The following is a 17,031-nucleotide window of genomic DNA, read 5'->3' on the forward strand; positions in this document are numbered from 1 at the left end:
ATATGTACTCTATTTCACGTGACATTATTGAATTGATAATTGTATTTGTTTCCTTGCTGCTGTAACAAGTTATCACACGCTTAGTGACTTAAAACAACCCAAATGTATTGTCTTACAGTTCTGGAGTCAGGAGTCTAGAATTAAGGTGTTGACAGGGCTGCCTTCCTTTCTAGAGGCTTCAAGGGAGAATCTGTTCCCTTGCCTTCAGAAAGCTGCCTTCATTCCTTGGCCTGTGACCCCTTCCTTGCACTCCAAATCTCTTGCTTCTGCCGTGTCATCTCCTAACTAACTCTGGATCCTCCTGCCGTGTAAAGACCCTCGTAATTACCTGGGGCCCAGCTAGATAATCCAGGAGAGTCCCGCCATCTCAAGATCCCTAATCACACCTGCAAAATCCCTTTTACCATGTGAAGTAACATATCTACAGGTTCCTGGGATTAGGATGTGGATGTATTTGGAGGCTATGACTCACACTACCACAATAATGATATAGTAATTATGTAGGAGAACGGCCTTATTCTTAGTAGACACGTAATGTGAAATATTGAATAGTGAAATGTCATGACATCTGAAACTTTCAAATAGCCCAGTAAACAGAGAGAGAAAGAAAATGTGTCATAGGTACTCATTCTTTCAACTTTTTGTAGTTTTGAACTTTTGGAAATAAAAAGTTGGGGGAAAGTAAATGTGTAGTGATAAATTTCATGTAACATATGTTTGTTTGGGATATTTGTATTATACTTAAGATTTCATTCTTTATTTATTTTGAAGAATATTTATTTAATTGGCTGAGTCAGGTCTTAACTGTGGCACGCATGATCTTTAGCTATGGCATGAGAACGCCTAGTTGCAGCATGCGGGATCTAGGTCCCTGACCAGGGATCGAACCTGGGCCCCGTGCATTGGGAGCGTGGAGTCTTAGCCACTGGACCACCAGGGAAGTCCCTTAAGATTTCACTTTTTAAAAGTTCCATTGTTATTAAACTATTATCATCTCAGACCAATGGTTTAGAGATTTTTGGATTTTCCAATTAGTAAAATTTCCAAAAAATTTCTGGGGTAGTGATGTTTTAAGTCATGATTCTACAAAAAGGCCATTCCAAGACTAAAAACAGTAAGAGTGACTTGACACCGAAGGACAGGACACGTCTTTAAAACAGGAAATGCATTTAGCTTTATGGAAAACATACCGATATTTCGTTAACTTTTCTCTCCTCCCTCCGCCCAAATAGAGGAAAGCTGAGGCTCAAAATCCCAGTTTGGGCTAAGTTAGGCTGCCTTTGACCAACAAGATCAGGGCCGGTGATGCCCTCTTGTGGCACCCTGGAGAATTACTGCCATCTGACTTCATGTCCTCTGACTTTGAGGGACAGTTCCCTCACAGTGACTCGGTCATTCATTCACATGTGCCAGGCATTGTTCTCAGCATTTGGGGTATATCGGTAATGAAAACAAATATCCCTGCCCTGCTGGAGCTTACATTCAGGTGGGGAGACAGACAATAAATAAATAACACATAAATAAGTGCTATGGAAAAAACAGCAGTGGCAGAGGGGTCGGGGGTCAGAGTATAGGGGTTGGCAGTGTGGGATGCGACTTAAAAAAGGGTAACCCTCCCTGAGAAGATAACTTTGATTTTAAAAAAAATTGTTTATTTTTTTGGTTGCACCGGGTCTTAGTTGCGGCAGGCGGGCTCCTTAGTTGTGGCTCGCCAGGTCCCTAGTTGTGGCATGCACGTGGGATCTAGTTCCCTGACCAGGGATCGAACCCTGGCCCCCTGTATTGGGAGCACGGAGTCTTGTCCACTGTACCACCAGTGCAGTCCTGAGAAGATACCTTTTGTGTAAAGAGTTGAAAGGAGGTCAAGGTGTTAGCCACGCAGACACCTGGGGTGAGAGTTCTAGGAAAAGAACCTCTCTCAAGTGCTCAGCAGAAAAGTCTGCACAAAAGCCCTAAAGCAGGAGCTTGTTTTGTCAACTTCAAGGACCACACAGCCAGTGTGTCTGGAGCCCAGTGAAGAAGAGAGAGAGAAGTAGGAGAGAGTTCGGAAGTCATGGGAGACTAGATCACCCTGGAGTCCATAACAGTCAGGGCTTGGGCTTTACTCGGTGAAATGGAGAGCCCTGCAAGGTTCTGAGCAGAGTGACAGAATGTGAAGTTTACAAGGACCGCTCTGGCTGCTGTGTTGACAAAGAGAATGGGGCAGAAAGCAGAGTCACCTAGAGGAGAGATGATGGTGGCTTGGACCCGAGTATTAGCAATGGAGGTAGTGAGACATAGTTGGATTCTGGATTTATTTGGAAGGTAGAGTCAACAGACAGAATGGATCCAGAGGTTAAAGAGAGACATCAGGGAGAACACCACGATTTTGTTCTGAGTGGCAGGAAGGATGAGTTGCCATCAGTTGAGTTGGGGAAGATGGCACAGGACTGGGAGTTCAGTTTTGGACACTGATGAAATACAAATCCATATTCTAAAGCAAGTCAAGGAAAATTTGAACATAAAAAATTTCCTCTGCCCTTTGGCCTCCTCTCCTCCCTCTACTGTGCATTGCGTATCTGCATCATGCATCGACCAACCTCCCCATCGGCAGAAATACCCGCGCAACTGTGAAGAGCAACATTCTCCTCTAGTACCAACGGGATAACTCCTTAGGAGATAACCTTCCTTCTTGATCTTGTAAGGGGCCATGATGACCCGTGACCCATTACTTGCTTTGTCGGAGTCGATCTGGATCGTGTGAACGTCACCGTGTACGTCACTTAACGTACAAAGCCCTGGATAACTGTGCTTTGACCTCTCACAGGCAGAACAGTTCTTGGAGGAGCTTTCTGAGAGGCTGTTCCCGGCTTATACGCCGCAATTTGGCTCGAATAAAATTTTCCATTGCTTTCTTAGATCGACTGATTAAATTTTTCGTGGACAACACGCTGAGGTAGAAATGTTTAGCTGGAACTAGAAATGTGGGAGTCGTTGCACAGAAGTGGTATTTAAAGCAATGGAATCACCAGGGTGTAAACGTAGGGAAGAGTCTCCAGGTCAGAGTCCTGCCTCACTCCACCTTGAAGGAAGCTGGGTTGAAGAGGAGGAATCAGCGGAAGAGAATGAAAGGAAGCAACCGGAGAGGCAGGAGGAAAACCAGGTGGGTGTGGTGTCCTGGAGGGGAGAGCGCAGGGGCCAGCAGGGAGCTGAGGTAAGGCCCGCTCCTCAGGCTGTGCCCTTGAATCTTCTACGACGTTGGTGGTCCTTCCCCTCAGACCAGCGTTTTTCCTTGGTGAGCAGAGGCACCCCGACCCATCATCATAACTCTCACTCGATCTCCCTCTGCCCTCCACACACGGACACCAGATAGATAGCGAGACTGTTTGTTTATTGAACCCTTCCCAGCCAGCTCTCCTTTTCCCCTTCTGGCGGGCAGAACCCCAGCCTCCCACCAAGGGCCAAGAGGAGTCAACCGGAGCTTGGCCCCGGCTCCTTCCTTCTGCCAGGCTTCCCTGCCACACAGCCTTGGCCTCCTGGCTTGCCTTGGAGGCTCTGTTACTCCTTTTCTTCCACAGCCTCCTTCTGGAAGTGTGTGATGTAGGCCACCTGACCCTGATTACAGTGTCCAAAGTAAGAGCTCATGGTGCTGTCGGAGCGGCCACTGAGATACAGCTCTGGGGACAGGGAGATGAGCCTGAGTCTGGGTGCCGCCGCACCTCTGCTCCAGGCCCCCTCACACCCCACTCACCTTTGGTGACATTGACTTTGTTGGCCGCCAAGATGTCCGCCTGAATGCTATCTATTTTCCCGTACAAGTCCTCGGCGTTGCTCTGAGGACAGGAGCAAGGGGAACTGGGCTGGATGCCAGGGCAGGCAGCCTGGACTTGGAGTTGGGCGTGGGCAGATGGAGGTTGCAGGCTGCGGTCAGGCTCTAGGCCTGACTGGAAGGGCAGGAAAGGGGACCTTGGAAGGGTGCCAGGTGGAGAAGCCCAAGCCAGGGCAGTCCCTCCCGCCGCCGGCCCCGAGGCCGATCTGTGTGTGGGGTGTACAAGGGGAGGGGTCGTGCGCTGGGGTGCACACGGGGGGACTGTGCTGTCCCGCGGGGCGCGGCGGGGCGGGAGCACTTACACGGAAGAGCTTGTAGAGTTCCTCCCCCATGGACCTGCGCACGTGCTCCTCCACCGCTGGGAATAACTGCACAAAGTACTGCGTGGGCGGGCGAGGGGGCGTGACTGCCGTGCCCACGCGCTGGGCCCGCCGCGCGGCCACGCCGCCCGCCGCCCGGCCGCCCGGCGCACCTCTAGCGTGAGGCTGGCCTGCCGCTGGCTGTTGCTGTGGTCCATGTTGCCCATGGCGGCCATGAGGCTGTGCACCACGCGCAGGGGCAGCATCTCCTCGGCCAGGCTCGTGTTGCCTCGCGCCAGGATCCTGGGCGGGGGGTGGCGTGGGGGTGGGGGTGGGATTCGGGCTGCGGCGGCCCCGTGGGACCCTCCGGCGGCCGGAGCGCTCTTGGGGGCCCGCGGGCAGCGCCGGGCCTGGCTTGCCGCATCCGCCCACCACCTGCCGCCCGCTTACCCGATGGCCTTGGCGGCCGCGGCCTGCTGCAAGAACAACGGCAGGTGGGCGGCGAGCTGCAGAACCGAAGAGTCTGGAGGAGGGAGCGGCCGTGAGGCTGGAGGACCCCTCGCCCTCGTCTTCCACCCTGCCCCGTCGGGGTCCACCACCCCGATCCCAGCGGGTCCCTACCGCTGACGATCTGGGACTGCTGTTTGCTGGTCTCCTTGAAGGACGGTATCAGCAGCGCCACGAGGCCCTTGAGCAGCGCCGGGCACACGTCGTAGTTGACCAGGTCCTTGATCAGCTCGATGGCTGGGGAAGGCAGGGGCGCTGGAGAGGCACGCCGCTCCACTCCCCGCCCTCGCCCTCGCCCTCGCCGGGAAGCAGCACCCCCTGCCCCCTGAACTCTTTATCGACCTTTCTTAGCACCTCTTACTGGCCAGCACTGTGCCAGGCGTGGGGGGAGCTGGGCCGGCGACCCCTCAGTCCTGCCCTTCTGGAGCTCGTGGTTCAAGGGGAGAGGGAGGAGGAGGCCGAGGCGCCCTGGGACTCACAGAACCAGCCAGAGCCGGAGGAAGAAGGGTTGGAGGCTCAGAGGCTGAAAAGAGCTGGAGGCCCCACAGAGGTAGGGCCGCCAAAGGGCTTTGAGGAATCTAGAAGGTTTGGTGGAGGAGGGAAGGACCGGGGGTCTTCAAAGGGAGACCGGATGGGGAAAGACAAGGGGTGAGAGGGAGACAGAGCAAGTGGGTGGGGATGTGGAGCAGAAAATGAGAAAGGAGGCAAGGTAGACAGCAGTTGAGAGAAGCTTCCCTTTCTGACGAACCCTTATTGAGGCCTTGTTTGCCTAGGCTCTGTGCTGAGGGCTCTCCGTTCAGCGTCCCAGTGACGCTCCCTGTGACCAACGAGCTTCATTTTGCAATAGCACGATGACTTATCCCTATGGGACATTTGAGGGAATGAGGCACAGGGAGGTAAAGCACTTGCCTAAGGTACCAGAGCTAGGTAGTGGTGGAGGCAAAAGGAGGGAAAGATTCGGTTAGGAAGGAGGAGGGGACTAGAATTTAAAGAGGGCATTTTCTGTAGCTGCTTCGCAGTCATTCATTCCATCCGGCATCGACTCAGCCTTTTGGCAAGTCTGCATAGGACGCCTCTTGTGCCCGGCGAACAGTTTGGTGACAAGTGCTATAAAAGGGGTCGGTGGGCTGTGGGAGAGCCTGGGAAGATGGCAGAGGACTGACTATTTCTGTAAAGGGAAAAGAACCCCAGACAGGCAGAGCTGGAAGGGGGCAGGTAATGTGGTGTGATAGGACAGCGGGTAAACACAAGTGCTTGCTGCATGGAAGACAGGGCTCAGAAATGAGCTGTCCCCCCAGCTGCAGAGTCAAGTGCTGCTGGCCTCTCCACTTACTTCGAGGGCAAAGTTGTTTCCCTGACTAGCTCATCTGCATACCGGAAGGCAGTGTCGACTACGTGAGAAATATTAACAGTATTATCTGTTTGAAAAACAAAAATTAATGTTTTATTTTCTTTATAAACATTAAAAAAAATCTATTTATTTATGGCTGCGTTGGGTCTTTGTTACTGTGCACGGGCCTTCTCGAGTTGTGGCGAGCAGGGGGGCTAGTCTTTGTTGCGCTGCGCGGGCCTCTCCTTGCAGTGGCTTCTCTTGTTGTGGCACACCGGCTCTAGGCGCGGGGGCTTCAGTAGTTGTGGCACTCGGGCTCAGTAGTTGTGGCGCACGGGCTTAGTTGCTCGGCGACATGTGGGGTCTTCCCGGATCAGCGCTCGCGCCCGTGTCCCCTGCGTTGGCAGGTGGATTCTTAGCCACTACGCCACCAGGGAAGTCCCACCTTTTATTTTCTTGTCAGGAGCTTTTACCCAGTAAGAACATGTTTAGGGGGTAATTCTCCACAGTGGAAGAAAGGCTTTTGTTGGCAGGTACAAAGGCACCGCCCACGTTGGGGGACCAACGAGTATATGGGAGGATGGGCATGCATGGTGCACACATACACATTTCTCCCCAGTTTAATGACATCTTTTGTGTGTTGTAAAGACTTTCGTGGAGGGAAACACTAGAGAATTGGTAGTGGAATCTTCTGAGGTTTTACTCAAACAAGGGTAAGTATGTGGATTTTCAAAGACAAATGGCTGATGCGTAGAAATATAAAGAGGTTCCTAGTTAAGAAATAGAAGATAACAGCCAACTTGTTGTTTTAGAAAGCAGTTCCAAATTTAAGTTGTAGGTTGGGAACTGGGTTCTCTGATTCGCTGCCCCCAGCTGTAAGTGAGGCTCTAGAGAAGTTATATAGCAACCTCACTCGTGAACATAGATGCAAAAATTCTACACAAAATATTAGCAAATTGAGTCTAGCAGTATGTAAAAGGAATAAGGTGCCATCTAGGAATGCACATATATCATCTTAATAGAAAGAAAGTTTGGAAAAATGGAATCTCAGTGGGGTAAGAGCTATCTACAAAAAACTATAGCAAAGGTCATACCCAATAGATGAAACATTGGAAACTTTCCCTCTTAGATGAGAAGGCAACCTCCCACACATTCCTCTCCACAAAATCTTTAGTAAAAGGTAAAAGACAAGCGATCTGGGACTTCCCTGGTGGCACAGTGGTTAGGAATCCGCCTGCCAATGCAGGGGACACGGGTTCGAGCCCTGGCCTGGGAAGATCTCACACGTCGCGGAGCACCTAAGCCCGTGCGCCACAACTACTGAGCCCGCGTGCCTCAACTACTGAGCCAGCGCTCCACAACAAGAGAAGCCACTGCAACGAGAAGCCCACGCACCACAACGGAGACCCAACGGCAGCTGAAAAAAAAAAAAAACAAAAAAAGACAAGTGATGTGAAGAGAGGCCAGAGTACACTTAGCTACATTTGCCACTCTCTCCTTAACTGATTGTCACTCTCCAAGGCTGGTGTCTATTCCTGTGCTATGGGCACTCCTCCAGGAGAATCTGTGACAGGGATTTTTGGAAAAGATGTACTATCTTTTTCTAATGTCTGGAAGAGTTTAAGACTAGAATTTTTTCTTGAATGTTTGATAGAATTCTCTGAAGCTTCTGATCTTACGGAAAACATTAATCACTGATTCATTTTCTTTAATGGTTAGAGGACAGCCTGGGTTTTCTACTTCTCGAGTATGTCTTGGTAAATTATGTTTTCTCACTGTTTTCATCTAAATTTTCAAACAGATTGCAAGAAGTTTTCAGTATGTCATTAAAAAAATCATTTTAATGAATGTACCATCTATAATGATGTCTCCTTTTATAGTCTTCATATTGATTATATGGGTTTTCTCTTTTTGCATCAGTTCCCTTTGCCCCCAAGTCCCATGGAAGTAACACAGATGAATGCCTGGTTATGCAATGGATTTTATTACATAGAGGAGCCCTGATTTCAGAGAACCTGAATGTTATATAGCAGTCAGTAAGTATGCCTGCCCTTTGCTCTAAAGGGGACACTATCTTTCTTTTCCTTTCTTTTTTTAAATGTATGGACTTTATCATTTATTTATTTATTCACTTACTTACTTATTTATGGCAGCATTGGGTCTTCGTTGCTGCACGCGGGGTTTCTCTAGTTACGGCGAGCAAGGTCTACTCTTCGTTGCGGTGCGCGGACTTCTCATCGTGGTGGCTTCTCTTGTTGTGGAGCACGGGCTCTAGGCGCGCGGGCTTCAGTAGTTGTGGCACGCAGGCTCAGTAGTTGTGGCTCGCAGGCTTTACAGCGCAGGCTCAGCAGTTGTGGCACACAGGTTTAGTTGCTCCGTGGTGTGTGGGATCTTCCCGGACCGGGGATCAAACGTGAGTCCCCTGCATTGGCAGGCAGATTCTTAAGCACTGCGCCACCAGGGAAGTCCCGAAACTATCTTTATTTTCCAAAGCTGTTTGCTAAACAAACATCCTTGAAAAGATAGTCTGGAACAAAGAACAGTAAGTATTTCATTTACAAGGTATGCAGAAACGTGAAAGACCTGTAGAGAATTGTCTCCTAGGATTATTTTTCTTTTGCTAGAAGTAATCCTTTAGCAGACAAGGTGGCTCTGTTCCTGAATTTAGGGGGAAAGCCTTCAGTCTTTCGTTATTAAGTATAATGTTAGCTGTAGATTTTCTTTTTTTGTAGATGCTTTTTATCAAGATGGGGAAGTTGTTCTCTCACTCTTTCCGTTTTTCTCCCCCCCCCCCCACCCAAGGCGTGCCGCATGGCTTGTGGGATCGTAGTTCCCCAACCAGGAATTGAACCCGGGCCCTTGGCAGTGAAAGTGTGGAGTCCCAACCACTGAAGCGCCAGGGAATTCCTGGGGAAGCTCTTCTCTAGTCCTATTTTTCTGAGAATTTTACATTACGAATGAGTTGTGAATTTTGTCACATGCATTTTCTGCAATGATTGATATACAATAATGTGATTTTCCTTCTTTAGTCTGTTAATTTGGTAGATAAAACTGGTTGACTTTGGGGTATTGAACCAGCTTTGCATTCCTGGAATGAACCCCAGTTGGTGTCAGCCTGTTCTTCCCAATCACAGAATCAAAGAGTTACTCTCCCACGAGGAAGATCCTCAAGGATGTCTGGTGCCACCCCTCCAGTGCTTGGTACTCTGGGGACAGGCCTCTGGGACAGCCCCTTTCCTCTGTGGGCCAAGCTGCTTCAGAAACAGCTGGCCACTGCTTCGGCACTTTCTCTTTCATCCAGGTGTCCTGGGGTAGCCCTCATAATCCCAACTACACCCTACCCCAACCTCTTATTGCTCAGATATGGTTCTAATTTGGAATCACAGAGCCAGCAACCCTGTGGAGGGAAAGGGACCAGGACACTGAGCCTCCCCGTCTTCACCCAAACGCTCTCCCACCTGGATAAAAATGCAGCCTGGGATGCCTCTGGCCACTTGGCAGCTATAGCCTGGTGCCTGCAATCCACAAGTCTTTCTCACCTGTTCTTTTATTGTTTGGTTGTGAAACCTTTTCTTCCCTTTTCTTGAATTAGTGCTGCTTGGTTTTGGGGTCTGAGTGGTTGGCTCCTCCTCATATCTGACTATAGCGGCCTGGTCAGCTGCAGCGCAGCTCTCAGTAGTCGCTGGGCTCTTCCCAGGCACAAGCTGGTGGCACCTTAGTGCCAGGATGCCCTGGAAAAAATGCCAACCTGTGCCTCAGATAGCTTTTCCTGTAGCAAGAAGTGGCTAGGTGAACATTCAGGGTAAAAATGAATGGATGAGGATATTTTAATGAAATTTCCCTGACCACCAATGGCATTCTCTGCCCACATGGGACCAAGCTCTCCAGGAGACAACTACCTGGTTCTGCCTCTTCACTTTGCACTAAATGCTTGAGCCTTCACTGATTATGTATCTGCTTCTTGATTATGTATGGGGATCCTTGGCAAAATGAAGATTTATTCACTGAATCACTTTTTTTTTTTTTTCTGGCCGGGCCACTCGGCTTGTGGGATCTTAGTTCCCCGACCAGGGATCGAACCTGGGCTGCGGCAGTGAAAGCACCGAGTCCTAACTGCTGGACCGCCAGGGAATTCCCCGCTGAATCACTCATGCATTTACTTTTATTTTTGGCTGCGTTGGGTGTTTGTTGCTGCGCGCGGGCTTTTCTCTGGTTGCGGTGAGCGGGGGCTACTCTTTGTTGAAGCGCGCGGGCTTCTCACTGGGTGGCTTCTCTTGTTGCAGAGCACGGGCTGTAGGCGCACGGGCTTCAGGAGTTGTGGCACTCGGGCTCAGTAGCTGTGGCACATGGCCTGAGTCGCTCCTTGGCGTGTGGGATCTTCCCGGGCCAGGGCTCAAACCCATGTCCCCTGCATTGGCAGGTGGATTCTTTACCACTGTGCCACCAGGGACATCCCGAACCTATGACTCTTCAACACTATGTGAATTACATCCTGCACTGCCTTGTAACAAATCACCCCCTGTAGCATTTGCATTTCAGAAAAAAGGTCGCAGGCCAACAGCCCCGAGACAAACGGACCCAATTACCGGGCTGCCTGATGCCAGCCGTGACTGTTTTGAAATAACGCAGGAAGAAGAAGAAGGCAAGACCTTCACTATTTTGATCCTTATCATATATGCCAGACTGCGAGCCCCACATATAAAATCTTTTCCGATTCCCGAAGGAGCTGGGGGCAGAGTTCTCCAGGAGCCAGCCTGCTGTGTCTTCCCTTCTGCCTGGCAGAAAAATAAAGCCATCTCTCTCTTCCTCCAAAATCTCTGTCTCCGTATTTCTGTTCGGCCTTGGTGCACCGGGAAGCTGATATTTCGGCAACACCATCATCCATCTGCTCTTGCTCTTAAGGCCAGTTGAAGATGGTCCCTTGCAGTTTCCCAAGTTAGGTCAGTGATGTGAAATTCTCCTGCCCCTGGCCCTACCTCCTTCCCCGTCCCCAGCCGCGCAGAAGGCAGTTTGCTGGTTGTCGTCCCCAGTTCTTCTCCAAGTAGGTTATGTTTACTCCCCAAATCCCTGAGCCAGAGGTGGGGGTGCCTACACTCCCAAACTCTGAGTGTCCACCTTCCCCTGCTGTTTGTAGGCTCTTGTGCTGTGCCTACAGTGGCACCTGGGCTGGGGCAGACACTGCCCTTGTCTAGGTTTCTCTAAATGTCTTACTCAAGTTCCAACCTCCAGCTCGTGAATCAACTGTGTCTCTTATTTGACTTGTAAGCAAGTATTAAGCTTTGCGGTTGGGGGGAGGTCTGTAATGGGAAACAACTTCTTTTCTTCCCTCCCCTCGACATTGTTGTAAATAACTTTTAACGGCCAAACCCCAGATTTGCACTTTTTTTTTTTTTTCTAACTGCTGAGACCATTTTCTTCCCCCTGGTCTTACTGTAACATTTGGAAAAGGAATAAATGTCGTCCCTTAAAAAAAAAAAAAAAACAAAAAAAAAAACCAACAAAATAAAACAGACTGTCTGGTTGGACTCGGCGACTATATTCCTATCTGGCTTCTGCTCCGCCCCCTGGTGGTGGCTCTAGACCGAGCAGGAAAACTAATAAAGGAAGGCATTTGCTGAAGCGCGAGGTTGGTGACTCTGTTTCATTTACATACCCACAATGCACTGTATTCGGGATCTTGCCTACTTTCAAAAGGCTAGATTCTTCTATTTCTTTTGACTCCCGGCCCCGCTGGAAGTCAGGATATTTCCACAGAATTTTCTGAAATAATGGCAGAACTCACTGGTTGTTTGCGGGTAGGTAGTTACCATTGGTGTGTTGGGACTTACAGTTAGCCGAGGAGGGTGTGAGAGGGTGTGACGCCATACTCTGGTTTCTCTTCAAAACGCATAAATCTTTCGCCTTTTACTAAAGATTTCCGTGGAGAGAAACAATTCCGAGTTTCTCGTCAATTTTTTGAGGCCTTGTTTTCACAAGGCTGGTAAGCAGGTGTCAAAAGCAGAGTGTTCTGTGCTTCGCTGTGTCTCTCTCTACGGTGTAGTATTGCACGCGTTTGAGGGGGCGGCAACGCTGTCTTGACTCGCTTGCAGATCGTTTTTGCGACGGTGTGTCCGCGTTTGGCTTTCTTCCCAGGGTTTTTTTTTCGGGTTTGTTTTTTTCCACTTTGATAGTTGTTTTTGTTGGTGTGCTCGCGATGAGGAGCGTTACGTCCGTGAAGATTCGGAACCCGCCTAAGCGCTCGTCTGTGGAGGCCGAGTGTCGTGTCGTGTTCCTGTGAGGTTGTCTTCAGGAAGCGGGCCTGGTGTGGACGGTGCAGCTGGTGTTTGTGGAGTCGTGTGGTATTGTGGGGAGAGGGAATCGATCGTGGTTTGAGGAAGGCAGCACCCGTGGGTGGGACGGGGAGGAGAAGAACAAGGCACGGCAGAAGCGGACCCCCTCTCCGCCCGTCCGTCCGTCCGTCCTTCCGTCCGTCCAACCGGCTTCCTTAGCGCGAGCGTCCCCCACAGTGATATGGAACTGAAGTACTCATAGAGCTGGAGAACACACTTTGTTCCTAGGGCTTCGGGTTTATGTTCGCACGTTGGCGACCAGCAGGCATAAAGTTGAACTGCTTCTTGTGCCCGGCACGCGGCCTGGCACAGAGCAGTCAGTCGTCCAATAGACGGTTGCTAGCTGTAGACTATCCGCTTAAGCTGGCTTTGGTTAGGTCTTGAATTCAAGTTCAGGCTTGGGTATATGTGTTTGCAAAGGTTTTTCAAGGCAGTACGTGAGCACCTCCGGCGAGGCCCACTTCTCTGGGCCTGTGGTTCTAACTGCTGCACTTGTGTAACTTGGCTTTTTTAAAAACTTCAAAGAAATTGAAGTATAGTTGGTTGATTTTTGTATGCTACATATTTATATATAAACTTGGTGATGAGGTAGTTTAGCCTTAAACGTAGAACTGTTCAAAATAAGAAATCCTAGCAATTCCCTGGCGGCCCAGTGCTTGCGGCTCCACGCTTCCAGTGCCGAGGTCGTGGGTTCTGTCCCTCTTTGGGGAACTGAAACGCAGCAGGCCGCGCGGCGCGGCCCCCCAAAAACAAGAGAAGGAAATGCTCAAGATCATCTGTAGTTTCCAGTTTCTAATGTGGATCAAGACAGCAAGTAATTGCTATAAATTTTAACTTTAGAAGTAAGCGTAGGGCTTCCCTGGTGGTGCAGGGGTTAAGAATCCGCCTGCCGCTGCAGGGGACACGGCTTCGAGCGCTGGTCCCGGAAGATCCCACATGCCGCGGAGCAACTAAGGCCAGGCACCACAGCTGCTGAGACTGTACTCTAGCGCCCGCGTGCCACAACTACTGAGCCTGAGTGCCACAAGCACTGAAGCCCGTGCGCCTAGAGCCCGTGCTCGGCAACAAGAGAAGCCACCGCAGTGAGAAGCCCGCGCACCGCCACGAAGAGCAGCCCCCGCTCCACGCAACTAGAGAAAGCCCGCGCGCAGCAACGAAGACCCGACACAGCCCCAAATGAATACAATACAAAAATTAGACAGACACAAAAAGCGTATACTACATGACAATCAAATGCAATACACAAACCTTAACTGGATCCTGAACAAAACCCCCTAACACACCAAGAAAAGGAAGGCAGGAAGAAAGCAGAGGTACACTTTTGGTACCTTTGTGGAAATTGTAATATGTACTCTATTTCACGTGACATTATTGAATTGATAATTGTATTTGTTTTCTTGCTGCTGTAACAAGTTATCACACGCTTGGTGACTTAAAACAACCCAAATGTATTGTCTTACAGTTCTGGAGGTCAGGAGTCTAGGATTAAGGTGTTGACAGGGCTGCATTCCTTTCTAGAGGCTTCAAGGGAGAATCTGTTCCCTTGCCTTCAGAAAGCTGCCTTCATTCCTTGGCCTGTGACCCCTTCCTTGCACTCCAAATGTCTTTCTTCTGTCGTGTCATCTCTTAACTAACTCTGGATCCTCCTGCCGTGTAAAGACCCTCGTAATGACCTGGGGCCCAGCTAGATAATCCAGGAGAGTCCCGCCATCTCAAGATCCCTAATCACACCTGCAAAATCCCTTTTACCATGTGAAGTAACATATCTACAGGTTCCTGGGATTAGGATGTGGATGTATTTGGAGGCTATGACTCACACTACCACAATAATGATATAGTAATTATGTAGGAGAACGGCCTTATTCTTAGTAGACACGTAATGTGAAATATTGAGTAGTGAAATGTCGTGACATCTGAAACTTTCAAATAGCCCAGTAAACAGAGAGAGAAAGAAAATGTGTCATAGGTACTCATTCTTTCAACTTTTTGTAGTTTTGAACTTTTGGAAATAAAAAGTTGGGGGAAAGTAAATGTGTAGTGATAAATTTCATGTAACGTATGTTTGTTTTGGATATTTGTATTATACTTAAGATTTCATTCTTATTTATTTATTTTGAAGAATATTTATTTAATTGGCTGAGTCAGGTCTTAACTGCGGCACGTATGATCTTTAGCTACGGCATGAGAACGCTTAGTTGCAGCATGCGGGATCTAGGTCCCTGACCAGGGATCGAACCTGGGCCCCCTGCATTGGGAGCGTGGAGTCTTAGCCACTGGACCACCAGGGAAGTCCCTTAAGATTTCATTTTTTAAAAGTTCCATTGTTATTAAACTATTATCATCTCAGACCAGTGGTTTAGAGATTTTTGGATTTTCCAGTTAGTAAAATTTCCAAAAAATTTCTGGGGTAGTGATGTTTTGAGTCATGATTCTACAAAAAGGCCATTCCAAGACTAAAAACAGTAAGAGTGACTTGACACCGAAGGACAGGACAACGTCTTTAAAACAGGAAATGCATTTAGCTTTATGGAAAACATACCGATATTTTGTTAACTTTTCTCTCCTCCCTCCGCCCAAATAGAGGAAAGCTGAGGCTCAAAATCCCAGTTTGGGGTAAGTTAGGCTGCCTTTGACCAACAAGATCAGGGCCGGTGATGCCCTCTTGTGGCACCCTGGAGAATTACTGCCATCTGACTTCATGTCCTCTGACTTTGAGGGACAGTTCCCTCACAGTGACTCGGTCATTCATTCATATGTGCCAGGCATTGTTCTCAGCATTTGGGATATATCGGTAATGAAAACAAATATCCCTGCCCTGCTGGAGCTTACATTCAGGTGGGGAGACAGACAATAAATAAATAACACATAAATAAGTGCTATGGAAAAAACAGCAGTGGCAGAGGGGTCGGGGGTCAGAGTATAGGGGTTGGCAGTGTGGGATGCGACTTAAAAAAGGGTAACCCTCCCTGAGAAGATAACTTTGATTTTAAAAAAAAAATGTTTATTTTTTTGGTTGCACCGGGTCTTAGTTGCGGCAGGCGGGCTCCTTAGTTGTGGCTCGCCAGGTCCCTAGTTGTGGCATGCACGTGGGATCTAGTTCCCTGACCAGGGATCGAACCCTGGCCCCCTGTATTGGGAGCACGGAGTCTTGTCCACTGTACCACCAGTGCAGTCCTGAGAAGATACCTTTTGTGTAAAGAGTTGAAAGGAGGTCAAGGTGTTAGCCACGCAGACACCTGGGGTGAGAGTTCTAGGAAAAGAACCTCTCTCAAGTGCTCAGCAGAAAAGTCTGCACAAAAGCCCTAAAGCAGGAGCTTGTTTTGTCAACTTCAAGGACCACACAGCCAGTGTGTCTGGAGCCCAGTGAAGAAGAGAGAGAGAAGTAGGAGAGAGTTCGGAAGTCATGGGAGACTAGATCACCCTGGAGTCCATAACAGTCAGGGCTTGGGCTTTACTCGGTGAAATGGAGAGCCCTGCAAGGTTCTGAGCAGAGTGACAGAATGTGAAGTTTACAAGGACCGCTCTGGCTGCTGTGTTGACAAAGAGAATGGGGCAGAAAGCAGAGTCACCTAGAGGAGAGATGATGGTGGCTTGGACCCGAGTATTAGCAATGGAGGTAGTGAGACATAGTTGGATTCTGGATTTATTTGGAAGGTAGAGTCAACAGACAGAATGGATCCAGAGGTTAAAGAGAGACATCAGGGAGAACACCACGATTTTGTGCTGAGTGGCAGGAAGGATGAGTTGCCATCAGTTGAGTTGGGGAAGATGGCACAGGACTGGGAGTTTAGTTTTGGACACTGATGAAATACAAATCCATATTCTAAAGCAAGTCAAGGAAAATTTGAACATAAAAAATTTCCTCTGCCCTTTGGCCTCCTCTCCTCCCTCTACTGTGCATTGCGTATCTGCATCATGCATCGACCAACCTCCCCATCGGCAGAAATACCCGCGCAACTGTGAAGAGCAACATTCTCCTCTAGTACCAACGGGATAACTCCTTAGGAGATAACCTTCCTTCTTGATCTTGTAAGGGGCCATGATGACCCGTGACCCATTACTTGCTTTGTCGGAGTCGATCTGGATCGTGTGAACGTCACCGTGTACGTCACTTAACGTACAAAGCCCTGGATAACTGTGCTTTGACCTCTCACAGGCAGAACAGTTCTTGGAGGAGCTTTCTGAGAGGCTGTTCCCGGCTTATACGCCACAATTTGGCTCGAATAAAACTTTCCATTGCTTTCTTAGATCGACTGATTAAATTTTTCGTGGACAACACGATGAGGTAGAAATGTTTAGCTGGAACTAGAAATGTGGGAGTCGTTGCACAGAAGTGGTATTTAAAGCAATGGAATCACCAGGGTGTAAACGTAGGGAAGAGTCTCCAGGTCAGAGTCCTGCCTCACTCCACCTTGAAGGAAGCTGGGTTGAAGAGGAGGAATCAGCGGAAGAGAATGAAAGGAAGCAACCGGAGAGGCAGGAGGAAAACCAGGTGGGTGTGGTGTCCTGGAGGGGAGAGCACAGGGGCCAGCAGGGAGCTGAGGTAAGGCCCGCTCCTCAGGCTGTGCCCTTGAATCTTCTACGACGTTGGTGGTCCTTCCCCTCAGACCAGCGTTTTTCCTTGGTGAGCAGAGGCACCCCGACCCATCATCATAACTCTCACTAGATCTCCCTCTGCCCTCCACACACGGACACCAGATAGATAGCGAGACTGTTTGTTTATTGAACCCTTCCCAGCCAGCTCTCCTTTTCCCCTTC

General features: G+C 49.3%; 3 protein-coding genes and 1 non-coding gene across 4 annotated transcripts in view; 1 reads left to right on the forward strand and 3 right to left on the reverse strand.

The window, feature by feature from the left end:
• LOC131766214 (uncharacterized) overlaps positions 1-2,691 on the reverse strand; it is a 39,673-nt gene extending 36,982 nt beyond the window's left edge. The window contains exon 1 of the mRNA XM_067020525.1: positions 2,637-2,691. Coding sequence (XP_066876626.1) covers positions 2,637-2,691 — 55 coding nt within the window. The remainder of the gene's footprint in view (positions 1-2,636) is intronic.
• The window catches only part of RPS8 (ribosomal protein S8), a 396,253-nt gene that overhangs the window by 214,826 nt on the left and 164,396 nt on the right, over positions 1-17,031 (reverse strand). The window lies entirely within an intron of this gene.
• LOC131766266 (armadillo-like helical domain containing protein 1) lies at positions 3,473-16,314 on the reverse strand. Its single transcript, XM_067020530.1, has 7 exons — positions 16,260-16,314; positions 4,729-4,851; positions 4,558-4,630; positions 4,281-4,410; positions 4,111-4,188; positions 3,731-3,812; positions 3,473-3,656 (listed from the first exon to the last, which is right to left on the reverse strand). The coding sequence occupies exons 1-7, from the start codon at positions 16,312-16,314 to the stop codon at positions 3,538-3,540; spliced, it is 660 nt and encodes a 219-aa protein (XP_066876631.1). The 3' UTR covers positions 3,473-3,537.
• Positions 11,808-11,923, forward strand: LOC131747381 (U5 spliceosomal RNA). The gene has a single exon (XR_009332889.1). It is a non-coding gene; the product is annotated as a U5 spliceosomal RNA (small nuclear RNA).

Source organism: Kogia breviceps, chromosome 1 (genome assembly GCF_026419965.1).
Source record: "Kogia breviceps isolate mKogBre1 chromosome 1, mKogBre1 haplotype 1, whole genome shotgun sequence".
Taxonomy (NCBI): Eukaryota; Metazoa; Chordata; class Mammalia; order Artiodactyla; family Physeteridae; genus Kogia; species Kogia breviceps.